This window comes from Silurus aristotelis, assembly GCF_946808225.1.
Source record: "Silurus aristotelis genome assembly, chromosome: 10".
In the NCBI taxonomy this organism is placed as follows: Eukaryota; Metazoa; Chordata; class Actinopteri; order Siluriformes; family Siluridae; genus Silurus; species Silurus aristotelis.
The window spans coordinates 7,109,727-7,124,726 of record NC_139583.1 but is presented as its reverse complement, the minus strand read 5'-3'; the positions used below and the strand labels follow the sequence as shown (position 1 = coordinate 7,124,726).

Here is a 15,000-nt window from a genome sequence, read left to right as displayed (position 1 = left end):
TTTTACCTGAAAGCTGCAATGAAACTGCTTTTATTTAAGAAAGCTTGCCAGAAACCTTTAGCCTACTGTAGGTGTCCATTGGGATGAAAAAAAAAAAACGTTTTACTTTAATATTTAGCTTTAAAGAACAGCGAGTGGAAGCTCATGGTAAAGGTTGCCAGGTTTCAACAGAATTTCCATCTCTAATTCCATTTCAATGTTGTTTAAGCATGGGAAAACAGACACTTTTTTCACTTTTTAAAGGAAACAATGATCATAGTGGAACTTACATAAACTTTTTATAATGTTTTTTTTATTTATTTTTTTTAAATAGTGTGAAGCTATCACAAATGATTTTTGTAATTATTTAATGCGTTAATTTTGACTTCAATCAGCACTGAAGTGTCCTACATTTACAGTATAATAAACTGTATAGTAAATTGTGATGTGATGCGATTTGATTGTTCTGGTATGTGCATAAACTAAGTCTGAAATAAATCAGGTCAAATATTCTTAAGTGACTTACTGTAAGCCAATTTTTCCGATTTCAGGAAGACATCACTGGTATACAACATAGCTCGCTAACTCAGTCACATTAGATAGATTTCCAGAAATGTTTTGCACTTTGGTTCAGAAGTTGTTTACACTTTGGCTTGCAAATTGATTTTTATTGTAAGAATTTGTGAATTAATGAAAAAGCTTATTTTCTCTAAGGGCATAGAGGTAACAAATTGACAAAACAAATAGCCTACAAGTATAGACCATGACCAATTAGTTTATTTCAAATCATGTACATTGTGTTGAATTGTATTAAAATTGTATATGCTTATTTGGGTTCCTAAAAATATTTCTGTGCTAGATGGAGAGCATTACAAAAGTCCTAAGAAGCTATGCATTATAATATATTGTTTCTTTCTTGTTTTCTCATGATCATGACTTAATTTTGCCATAATAGCATATTCTTGTGGCAGCACCTAAGTAATTTGTGGCTGCCAAAAATTATGTTATGTTATGGTCATTATCCATGATGCTGCCTCAAGAACATGCTGAATACAAAGAAAAATTAAGTACCGATCACATGGAATGTTATAGACGCAGCATCCTGGATAATAACAATAAGCATTTGTGGCAGCGGGCGCGCTAGTGATGCTGCCTCTAGAACGTGCTTTTATGCAGAATAAAGAAAAAAATTAAGTATTGATCACGAGGAAACAATGTTTGTTATGTCAAGATCACTAGAAAATCATTTCGTGATGATCAGAAAAAACTTTTGTTATGTTGAGAACACGAGAAAACAAGGACGAAAAATATTATAACGCGTGGCCTCTTAGAACTTGCGTAAGAGCCCCCATTGTCAGGGTACATTTGATTATCTTTTCTAGAAAAAAAAGGGAAATCTTACATTTGGCTGTCTTGCTTCTGGTTTTTGCAATCAAATGATAAACTTGCTTGACAAAGGAATCGATAATTGCTTTGTTTCTCGAAACAGTGATTTTGCAACATTCCATGTTTCCCGTTACTGTGTGAATATATGGAAAATACACACTTCTATTGATTCATATATCTTTTTTGTGTTCCTGTAGAAATGCATGAAGTTTAACGTGGAGTCACCCATCTGGCTGTCTAAACAGCGCATTCTCTGCTCCTTGAACCAGAGCCTGAAAGACGTGCTGAACTACGGCCTATTCCAGCCCGCGTACAACGGCAAAGCAGGCAAGTTCCTGGATGAACAGCGCACTCTGAAAGATTATCCGCTTCCCACTGTCACTCCCATACCATACCTTGAGGTAAGAGCACAAAAAAAAACGCTTAGATCTCTACTTTATCTCTATCACTTGTTGCCATTTCTCAAACACACCTGTATCTGTGTGTAGGAGGGATAGAGCTGACCCTGGCTCCTCACACCTTAGAGCAAAGGGAAAACACACACACACACCCACACACACACACACACACACACACATGAAAGGAATTGAGTGATGCTATAAAACATTTCTTTTGTGGCTGTGTGTGACAGCAAGACGGAAAACACTCACCGGAGCCAAAATCTGTGTAGTGCTCTAGTGCACAAGCTCTATTAATTTGTAATGGCATCTCCTTTCTCCATTGCCCTCACTCTGCTAAAGCATTTGGGGAATACTATTATCATTTCACCTGATTTATGACTTTAATTAAGAAGGAGAGAGGGAGAGAGAGTGAGAGAAAGAGAGGGAGGGAGGGAGGGAGCGAGAGAGGGAGAAATCTATGAGACTGCCAGGGCTGCAGCGTTCTGCTCCTTTCATGTGAACGCAAAACTAAATAGAAGCTAATTTCTTTTAGTGCAGTGCAGCTCTTTATAATTGCCAAATTTATTCATACATAAATTCAGCATTCAAACACATTAAAATGAACTCACTGACTGACCAAACACGATCAAAATGCCACGTGCTTGGTCACAACCGTGTCCAAAAGGTGTGCGGTTCGGGTGAGGACACTTCACCATCAGAGACCATATGAAAGAAGTGACACATCTCATCGAATAATAAGCTGGCACCCTGGTTATTGCTCCATCACGCCATACAGCCAGATTTACTGACACACCAGTAGGTCTATAGATCCAGCACACGAGGAGATGACAGATTGCGCCCCCCCTACAGGGTCAGATTTAGGTGTCTGAGTGAAGACATAGATTTGAAGATAGATAGATAGATGGTTAGATAAACTGGATGGGAAGCTGCAGCTCTCTAGGAGGTGAAAAAGAGATGTTGGGATAGACAAATAAATTGACTAAGAGCTTTCAGTGACGTTTTCCACCATCAGGGGGGCCAGCACCTAATCTTAAACCCTTAGCAAATCTGTTATTAAACGACTGAATCCCTGTAAAGATTTAGAATCCAGTAAGCACTGGAAGAGCATTAGAATTAACTGTCATTACTGTAAATCGGCGTAAATGATTCCGAACACATTCACACGATTCGTGAAATTTCAGCTGTTTAAGATGAAGAATGATGGGGTGATTATATCACTGTGTGTTCTGGGAGGAAAAATAAAATAAATAAAAAAACAGAAAGACTCACCTTCCATGTTAGATACAAAACCGACATATGTTAGAGTTACCCCATGACCCTGAATAATAAAGGCTTTGCCTTTGATTACCATGTCAGTCTGTCATTTTAGTGACTGTCATGATGACAGTGACTTACAGGAAGTCCTAAATCATTTACATTCAGCTGCTTCTGGCTCTCAAAGCCACAGGGAGGTCAAATCAATGATTGGTTTCTAATTTGATTAATGCCTTGGGTTTTTGTGAGCACATCATATGCATGTACAATGTCTGAATAATATATGAATAATATATGAATCTTGAGGGAAAACTTGATTGAGTACAACCATTAAGCAAAATTTAACTATTAATTATAAAACCTACCAGAAGGTACATTTAATAATAATACTGTTACAATACTTCAATCTGCTACAAACCCAGTTTTCAATCTGGAGGTCTTGAAGAGATTTCTACATACCATTTTCCTAATTATTTAACATAATACACATATTTGGGACATATTTGATATATTTGACATTTCTTTTAGAATAATAGCATCAAAATAACTGAAAGGATACAGATAAACATCTACACTGGTTGTTAAAATAATTTTTTAAGTGCGTTAGTGTTCAGATGTTTCGATCCATGTTTACACTTTTAGCAACTAATAGATTGTTTATAGCTATTGAATGATGATTGGTGTACTGCATATACTAATTAACTATGGTGATTGATATGCCTTCATTAATTGTCAAATTCTAAGAAACTAATGGCTTACAGCTATGTATTAATTACTGTTTTTCTCCATTTAATCTCTTTTGCCTCGCCTTTAAACTCTGTGCACTATACTGGCATATCACAATTTTTGACTGATTGAGCGTCTCGTTCCCTCAGGGAACTAGGGTTACATACGTAACCTACAGACATTCTCTTTTTGTTGTGTTTTAATGCTTATTTTATTTCTCTTCTGTTTAAAGTTCTTACGATTTACTTCTTTCTTTTATGATATTGTATATTTTACTACTTTTATGTGAATTACAATTAACTTTGCACTTTGATTAAATGATTGATTGATTGTACACGTGAAAACTGTCTCATGTGTATATGCTGTCAAATTTATACATTATGGTAGTGTAAATTGCTCAGTTGTGTACAAATTATGTATACATTTACTATACTTATTAATTATAAGTATAGTATACATTTATACATATATTATGCAATAAGGTATATTATACAATTATATAAATTAACATAATGTATAAATTAACAAATTACAGTATTCTAGCCCATATGGATCACCATTCTTTAAGACTTCTGGGTAGGCTAGTTTATAGTCTGTGTTTAACTGCTCATTGAAAATTGACACTGTAACTAATATGTGAAAAAGAAAAATATTTTTTTGCAATATTGGTCGACTAGTAAAATTTGTATTATTCTATATCTAAGTATCTTGTCAGATCCTGCCATAAAGCGTTTATCACAAGCTGTGTGTGCAAGTGTGTGTGACTCCACAGTCCACCGAGGAGGCACTGGAGAGCTGTTTACACGCTGATATGATCATTGAGCCACAGTTTCCTGCTCTTTTTACCCACTGTGACCATCAGTACACCATGTGTGAACCTGGTCCTCCCATTAATCATTCTTTCTCAGCTACTGCACTTCATCCATCAGAAAGTTTAGGGAAGATAAATCAAGATAACTCAACACCAGTAATCCTTTTTTTCCTTTCACAGTTTCGCTATAAGAGGCGTGTGTACACACAGACCCACCTGGATGACAAGCAGCTGGCCAAATTGCATACCAAGGTAGGATATGAGATTCACTCTTCTTTCATTCTGCTTTGGAAGCTGTGGATTTCTTCAACACAGAGTGTACTCTTTTGCTACAAGTTTGTGATGTGTGTGTTAAGATTTGAGGGGAGCTCTCTCAGGTATAAGACATTGCAGAAATCCCAGGCAGTTTGCTCTGGTCTTTTTTGGGTAACTTCTATAATGGTTCTGTTTCTGCTATACACTTTTTGAACTCAAAAAAGACGTTAGCTGTAATTGCATTGATTGGTAAATACAGCAAGTGGAACAAAAAACAAAATTGTTCACTATTCCTTCCTTATCTGATTCAAATGGTTAAGAATCTTAATCTAAAACTCATCTAACCTGAAGAGTGTGAGTCACATTGTAATAAGTCAAGTGAAATGACTCATTAACCTATTAAATAAAAATCAATGCTGGACAAATAGCAATTTCAGCACCACCATTATCTCTTCTGCTATCTCCCATGGGTTTTATATCCATTTATTCCTGTTTTCTAATGGACTAAAAGTATTTCCCTATGTAAGACTTTTTTCCTCTGTAAGAATTGTAGGCTCCCCATGCTCTTAGAAATTTATTGCTGATGCTTTACTTTGCTCATTTTGCTGATAGGCGACAGGTTTATGAATCCAAATAATAACAGAAGGGAATAATAGAGGCTATGAGTGGGAACTAATAAGCACAGAAGTGACTCACGGGCCAATAAATTGTTGCATGCATACCGTAGATTCAGAAAAAAACCTAAAAGGAAAAAAGATAATTGCAATACATTTTTTTTATAAAATAACATTGTTTTAAAATGTATTTATTTTTCACCATTAATTTAGGTTAAAAATGTGGTAGAGTAGAATATTGTTTATTGTTTAATGTTTATCTATCTATCTATCTATCTATCTATCTATCTATCTATCTATCTATCTATCTATCTATCTATCTATCTATAGATATATAGATATATTAACATTAAACATTAAACAATATTCGTCTCACAGAAAAGTTGACTGTGACATAATTTATCCACATAATATAGATTTTATATCAGAATTTTGTTAAGCCCTAATATGCAGAACTTGGAATCAGAGCACCTGAGCTCATGTTCTAGAGCAGTTTAATTGGAAACATTGAGGTGATTATAAGCGCTGTGTCAGATGCCAGAGGCAGGTACAAACAAGATCATTTCTACATTTTATTTTCAGCGCTTTATTGCAGAAATCCTGCACAGACTGTTGTTGTTGTTAATGAGAGTTTGTTGGTGTAATGAAAGGCTGTGTGAGCTATTGACAGGTTATGAGTTCAATTCTCAGGATGATTAGAGAATAATATGAGGATGGATGAGAGGATGATAAGCCTTTGGGTTTTTTCTATTCCTTAATAGACTTTGGATTTATTTATCCTTACTTAACTTGTGTGCAAATTGTTACTTGTATTTAGGATAAAACCACATGAAAAAAAGCTTGTGACCATCTACCCCATCTCTCCTTACATGAGGGGGTCATGTGGTCAGTACTAAATAATTTAATCCTAATGCAGACATTAAAATGTGTTAATTTATTAATCCACTCCGCACTTCCGGTTTATGGCGCACAGTTCCAGGTTAGCAGCACAGACTTCCGGGTCGGCGGCCATCCTGCCATTTTTCCCGCGCCACCCATTATTTAACGACACAAAGGACAAATACTCGGGGCTAGATTATCTCACTGGCTCCCTAAATCCCTGAGATTACTCTTGCCACCCTGCCTGTTCTGGTTCCTGATCCTGGAATATACTCTGACAGTATAATCTGGCCTAGCCTCATGCCCCTCTAACACATACTCCTCGCAGCTACTTGTGAGGACCTTCCAATTATTTCTCAGTAACTAAAAATGTGGTCTTTCTCAGAGGGATTAACCACATGCCACCACAAGGGAAAAAAGCAGATATAGATATCTTTGTTTTGTTAGAATTAATTACTATAAAAGTCTTGCCTACACACATACATGGTTATTGTAGCCTTTTCTGACCAGCATTTGGATGAAGTAGAAGTATAGCCATGTGGCACTGCATACCTTTCTTCACAGCAAGATGATAGACAGCAAGAGAAGTAGAGAAATAGAGCATGTAGAGCACCACACACACACACACACACACACACACACACACACACACACACACACACACACACACACACACACACACACACATTTGTTTTGTGTGCTGGAAGTTGCGTGAAGCATACCTTCTGTTTCACACTTCAGTACAATACAGTGTGTTGTGAATTAAAGTGCCAGAGCTATTTTACTATAGAACTTATAGAAATCAAGCCTGGCACTAATCCTCTCCATATTAGCCAGACAAAGTGAAAGAGGCCAGTAAGTTCTGATCCAGTCTTGTACCTTCTGTGCAGGTCATTTTAATTTCCAAGTCAGGCATAACATGTTAGGGGTGATTTAAAATGCTTGCAAAGTACTACTACTACTACTACTACTACTACTACTACTACTACTACTACTACTACTACTACGATTATTAAAATTGTTACGTCTACAATTCTACTAGTACTACTTACATTCCTACTACTGCTATATACACGATTAGAACTGCTACTTATACTACTTACAACACTACTAGTACTAAAATCGCTACTTCTGCTACTTACACTATTACAACTGCTACTACTTCTACTATACTTACTTCTACTTCTACTAGTACTTACATACCTGCGACTGCTCCATACAGGCTGATTACTACTTCTTCTACTTTGCAAAGTCTAATGCTACCTATAGTACAGTGCTACATTTACTACAGAGCTTCTATTGCTATTAGAAGTTGCACATTGACATACTTGCAGTTTACTACTATCTTTAATCGTGCTCTCACCTTCAGGTGCTACAGAATGTTCAGAATGCTGCTGCTTGTGTAGTTCATAAGCCAGATTTTACTGAGAGATCATGTTCATGCCCTTCTATGACTCATGAGGATAAAAAAAACTCTGCTGTATTTCTTTTAGTTTGGAGTTAGTTCTTCTTTAGTGACTCGACCAGTCTAGCGCCTGTACTGTACAAGCAGGATACGTCTTAAATCTTTTACATGAATCTTTACAGACACTGTTTGCTCTTAAAGATAAAAGCATCTGCCAAATGATGAAATGTCTGCTTGGTTTGTATACTTAGTTGTGTTATGCACAATTTTCCTATATCACTCACTTATTGTTACAAATGCCATCTGTTTGCTTAGAAACAAAAAAAAACACCAGCTGTTCAACAGATCACCAGCTTATTATTTTAAATAAACACATCCGTTTAAATGAACTTGTCACTTCTTTTAATGATGAACATGCTCTGAAGACTTTAGAATAAGATTTATATAAAGATATATTAGAATTGTACCGTTTAAGTGATTAGGATTAGACTACAGTCTAAAAATCATTACTGGATGTTAGTTTGGGCTTATTTTTTAATTCTGATCATACACTGGATATTTAAATGTTTTTTATGATTCAGAATATATCACTCGCCTGCTCATTAATTAAACGTTCAGGTTTGAAGAAATACTTCAGCCTAATCATGAGGATGAGACGCAATGGATATATTAGTTTTGTCTTGAATACACAAAGCTTCTACTTACAAATAATAATAGTAATAATATTGATATTTATTATATTACTTATAGTTCCCTGGTGGTCTAGTGGTTAGGATGCGGCACTCTCACCGCTGCGGCCCGGGTTCGATCCCTGGTCAGGAAACCAACCCCAGCCATTAGGGTTGCACGTGCCTTAGTTAGGAAGGGCATCCAGCGTAAAAATATGTGCCAAATCAAACATGCGGATGATCCGCTGTGGCGACCCCTAATGGGAGAGAGAACAACCGCAATTTAAGTACTAATGTCACTATACACACTATACTACAACGTATGTTACTACTGCTGCTCCTGTAACTATTACTACTGCTGCTGCTGAAACTACCACTACTACTGCTACTACTAATACTGCCACTGTTACTTCTACTGCTACAACCGCTACTACTGCTACTATTACTGCTACTGATACAACCACTACTACTACTACTACTGATACAACCACTACTACTACTACTACTACTACTACTACTGCTACTGCTACTGATACAACCACTACTACTACTACTACTACTACTGATACAACCACTACTACTACTACTACTACTACTACTACTGATACAACCACTACTACTACTACTACTACTACTGCTACTGATACAACCACTACTACTACTACTACTGATACAACCACTACTACTACTACTACTACTACTGCTACTGATAAAACCACTACTACTACTACTACTACTACTACTACTGATACAACCACTACTACTACTACTACTACTGATACAACCACTACTACTACTACTACTACTACTACTACTACTACTACTAATGATACAACCACTACTACTACTACTACTACTACTACTACTGATACAACCACTACTACTACTACTACTACTGCTACTGATACAACCACTACTACTACTACTACTACTACTACTGATACAACTACTACTACTACTACTACTACTACTACTACTACTACTACTACTACTACTACTGATACAACCACTACTACTACTACTACTACTACTACTACTACTACTACTACTACTACTACTACTGATACAACCACTACTACTACTACTACTACTACTACTGCTACTGATACAACCACTACTACTACTACTACTACTACTACTACTGATACAACCACTACTACTACTACTACTACTACTACTACTACTACTACTGATACAAACACTACTACTACTACTACTACTACTACTGCTACTGATACAACCACTACTACTACCACTACTACTACTACTACTACTACTACTACTACTACTGCTACTGATACAACCACTACTACTACTACTACTACTGCTACTGATACAACCACTACTACTAATACTACTACTACTACTGCTACTGATACAACCACTACTACTAATACTACTACTACTACTGCTACTTATACAACCATTACTACTACTACTACTACTACTACTACTACTACTACTACTACTACTGCTACAACCACTACTACTACTACTACTACTACTACTACTACTACTACAACTACTACTACTACTGCTAATGTTACAACTACTACTACTACTACTACTACTACTTATACAACCACTACTACTACTACTACTACTACTGCTACTGATACAACCACTACTACTACTACTACTACTACTACTACTACTACTACTGCTAATGTTACAACCACTACTACTACTACTACTACTACTACTACTACAACTGATACAACCACTACTACTACTACTACTACTACTACTACTACTGATACAACCACTACTACTTCTACTACTACTACTACTACTACTGCTAATGTTACAACCACTACTACTACTACTACTACTACTACTACTACTAATGTTACAACCACTACTACTACTACTACTACTACTACTACTACTACTACTACTGCTAATGTTACAACCACTACTACTACTACTACTACTACTACTACTACTACTGATACAACCACTACTACTACTACTACTACTACTACTACTACTACTGCTACTGATACAACCACTACTACTACTACTACTACTACTGATACAACCACTACTACTACTACTACTACTACTACTACTGCTACTGATACAACCACTACTACTACTACTGCTGCTACTGCTACAACTACAAACACTACTGCTACTACTACTACTACTACTACTGCTACAACTACCGTATTTTTCGGACTATAAGCCGCTACTTTTTTCCTACGCTTTGAAACCCACGCCTTAAACAACGAAGCGGCTAATTTATGGATTTATCTTGGGTTTTTCCCGGTCGCACAAACTTCAAGACAAAAAACAGCCCCATAACATTAGACCAATGAAATTGCTGAACGGGTTCAGGTGAACCAATGAAACGCTTTATATTAAATCTGATGCGCTCCCACTGAATCGGGCCGCACCACATCATAAATATGGATGATGTTCCTCTGATGTTTGACCTGCCGCTCATTCGGACTGTCTACATGAAAAAACGCACCTCACCTGTATTCTGAGCTGCACGGCATCCGGAGAAAAGCTTCACCGATGGTGATTTTTAAACGCACGACGATGCCAAAAAAACAAATTCTGAGAGAAATTGTTGTGAAAGGAAGGAGGAAGACAGTGAACAATGACTTTCTTGGTAGGCTACTGTTTAGATACAAGCCGTGTAACTGTCTTTCATTGAAGCCTGTGTAAAACTCATTAGTTTCAGTATAGACACCTGCGGTGCTAATGCTGGTTTTTGATTTTTCTGTCAGAATTTGTCAGACTAAGTTTTCAAAAATATTTTTCCCTTCAAAAATGCAGAGGAAATAGGGACATGCTGATTATGCAGATTGCATATGGTGATTGAGCCGAGAGGTTTTATGCCATTTTGCCATTTACCGGTTCAGCAGTGAATGTGGTATAAACTATTATATATTATGGGACAGTGAGTGGATTTCCATAGTCAGATAGATGTCACCATTTTTAGATTTACGTCACAGTGGGAGATTTGTGACTTCATATTTGGCTGATTGCTGTAAACAAATTTCAGTGCAGTGAGTAGGTCAAAATGGAAAGGTATGTATGACAGAATCCATTCAAGTAAGTTTGCCTCAAATAAACACAATATATATATATATATATATATATATATATATATATATATATATATATATATATATATATATATATATATATATATTCAAATAAAAACATTATTTTTAGTGTAAAATGAATCAACTAAAGCGACTGCATTTGGGTTCAATGGAAACTCATTTAAATGAGATTTGTTAAGGTATCTTTGCTTTAAATGTGCTGATTAGAGAACAGAGATTAGCTTTTCTAGCATGTATGTATCAGACAGTGTGTAAAAGCAGGGCTGCTTATAGACCAAGTGAACGCTTGCTTCTCTTGCAATACGTGCACTGTCTACAAAGTGGGGTCTCCAGAAATGTGTGTGTGTGTGTGTGTGTGTGTGTGTGTGTGTGTGTGTTTGTGTGTGTGTGTGTGTGTGTGTGTGTGTGTGTGTGTGTGTGTGTGTGAGAGAGAGAGTTTGAAGCTTGAGTTTTCTCTGATTTACCTATCCAGCATAGCTCTCGTCTCTAGTGTCTATCTCAGGCTGTCTTTCTATTCGCCTTTGCCTCTATGTCCAGCTAAATCTGTGACTCTGTCTCTGCCTCTCATTCTCTCTCTTTATGTCTGTGTAGTACAGGATGAGTGATAGCAAAAATCCATTACTACCAGCCCGTTACCACAGTATGAGTCATCCCATTGACCAGAGAGAGAGAGAGAGAGAATAAAAGAAAGCGATTTCCGCTTATGGTTTTGTAAGGCGTACCTGTTGACCCATTAAAAATGTTTATTACAATATGTAATGCGGGACATTAGGAAGCTTTATGTGCTCAGATCAGTTTTCTTGATGTCTCTGGGCAATCTTTTAATCCTAGTTGAATTACAGAGTTCAAGAGGAATCAGAGTGTTACAATCAGTTTTTTCTGGTAACTGTAAGCGGGAAAAAGTATTTTCCCATAAAGGTCAATGATATGTAGTGTTATGCACCACCAACAATTCTGTCAGTATAGAAATTAAAAAAGGCTCACACAGTACAAAATATCCATATTTCTAATTTTGCATAAAGTGGAAGAAAGATGGATGCTATTGTACATTAACGTGGACAAATATTAATAAGTAATAAAACAGCTACCAAAGCAAATTCTGCTTAGCTACTCAAAAATAAATAATAATAATAATTCTATAATAATTATAATCCTCATATTCTTTTCCTTCTCCTGTATCCTGCTTGCAATTCAAATGGCCTATGACAGTAGACATTGTCTTGAGAAGAACTATGGCCACAGTCTTGTGTGGGTGAAGATTCAAACCGGTCTCAACATCTAACACTCATTTTTTTGTTTATATACAAACAATTGCAGGAGTTGCAAAGACCTACAAGTAGATCTTTACGTTTATACAGTATATATTATATTATATTATATTATATTATATTATATTATATTATATTATATTATATTATATTATATTATATTATATTATATTATAGTATATCAAATATGAACCAAATATCAATATCCTCCAAGATGATCAGCCATTTATAAATTTGCGATTTTGATTTATAAGTGCAGCTTAAAGAAATGCTTTGAAGTCACAATAATAAATGCTTCCTGATACTGGTTTACTAGGTCACAGACTACAAGCAGCATCAGTCTGAAATCTCTGTTAGCAAGGTAATATAACAATGCGCTTAATAAATCAGTGTTCTCAGCTAATCCTGACGGGATTGTGCATTTCTGAATAAACCACCTCTCACCATGGCTATTTTTCTGTGTTAAATGCATTGCAATAAACAACCACAGAGAGTCCCCTGGACAACAAAAGTAATGTTTACATATTAAAAGTCTTCTATTCTACCATATTAAGAAGGTTATTTAGTTGATTTAAACCTGGTGACTGGGGAGGCTACTGAAGTATATATAACTTACTGTCATGTTTATAGAAAAAGTTTGAGACAACTTAACAATGTCCATTATAAAAAAGGGAAAAATTTGGAAATAAAGTGATGCATGTGGTTCGCAATAATACTCAGATAAGCCTTTAAACTATGCTTGATAAAAAAATATACCTACATACCAAAATATACCTTAAAAATACCTACAACACTACATCACTGAATTGTTGACAGTATGCAGATTGACCATAAACATCAGCAGAAATCACTATTCCTCAGAACAGGTGATATTTTTCAATCATTATAGTATGAGGTTTGGCTCGACTGTGCTCACTAAAGCTTCAGTCCTTGGCATCAGTTCTTGGCTGATGTGGTCTTCAAAGCAAATGTGCCTCGTGGCTTGTGCTTTCTCAGATGCTTTCCTGTTCACTGTAGTTGTAAAGAGTGATTATTTGAGTTACAGATCATCTGTTTTATCAACAGGGAGTTTCTTCCCACAGATCTGCCATTACATGGCAAAAAAATCTAATAACTACCCTGGAGACTGTGTAAAAAAACAACAAAGAAATTATGAAATACACAAAACAGTAGGGGTGTAAGAAATATCGATACATGTGGGTATCGCAATATTTTGTTTGCCGTTACTGCATTGATTCTTAAAAGTGCCACATGGATTTTAAATGCAATTTATACAAGATTTATGGCATCTGTTTTTGTTTTGAGTTCATATCCCGACTGCTAGATATATAGCAGTCTTTTTTATCTCTGAACTTAAACAGTGACAGGAAATGCTAGCATAAGGGAATGGCACTAATGTTACCGTTAATATCCACCTGCTTCCTAGGGGGGAATTTTTGCTGTAAAAATAATAATTATTTTAATAATTATATGTATAACTTCCGCTGGAAGTAGTAGCAGCGTTGACGGACTTGTGCCGATGGCAGTATGTTCTGTTTATGTGCTGTTTGTTTTATTTTAGGCGGAAATATGCTAAAATGCCATTAAAAAGATCAGGAACAGCATGTGCTGTTTGTGGTTGCACTGATAACCAGACAAGGCTTAATTAGTGGATTAAAGAACAGTGCTATATACATACCTAAAGTTAGAGCTGACTGCACTTGCGAGAGTCGATGACATGCCTGTCTTTTCTTGTCTGACTGCATAATACTCTTTTTCAAATGCAGATCCCAGTGTGTTCTGGTTAAATTATTTAAATTTGTATCATTATAATTCTATAATTATTAATTTTATTTTAGAAATATAATTAATATTATAGTATTATTGTTGTTAATTATTTTTATTATTATTATTATAACTTTGCTAAGGTTTGCATATGGTGGTGTGTTCTTAATGGCAGATTTCTTAAAAATAATATCCTATTCCTTAAATAAGAAATATCCCTACGAAATCTGGTACCGATAACCATGCCACCAAGCCATTTACATCATATTCTTTTCCCGTTCTGAATAACCGAACATTAACTGATGTTCTTTTGCATGATTTAAGACATTGCATTGGACTTACACCATATGTTAATTAGATAATAGCAGGAGGAACATATGACATACTGTAAAAAGCTAAGATGATAAGAGTGGAGTTAAATCAAATCGTTCATGATTTCTGAGTACATGTTTTACTGAAACCAATTGCTTTCTGATGGAATTTCTCCAATTAAACTTCCAAACTTTGCTT

General features: G+C 35.8%; 1 protein-coding gene across 6 annotated transcripts in view; it reads left to right on the top strand.

Moving 5' to 3' along the window:
• shank3a (SH3 and multiple ankyrin repeat domains 3a) overlaps positions 1–15,000 on the top strand; it is a 272,211-nt gene that overhangs the window by 112,534 nt on the left and 144,677 nt on the right. For all 6 annotated transcript variants that reach the window (XR_014535302.1, XR_014535303.1, XR_014535304.1 and 3 more), the window contains 2 exons: positions 1,563–1,766; positions 4,738–4,809. Coding sequence is in view for 3 of the 6 variants with exons in the window: in XM_083551731.1 (XP_083407857.1) it covers positions 1,563–1,766; positions 4,738–4,809 (276 nt within the window). In the remaining 3 variants the exon portion in view is untranslated. The remainder of the gene's footprint in view (positions 1–1,562; positions 1,767–4,737; positions 4,810–15,000) is intronic.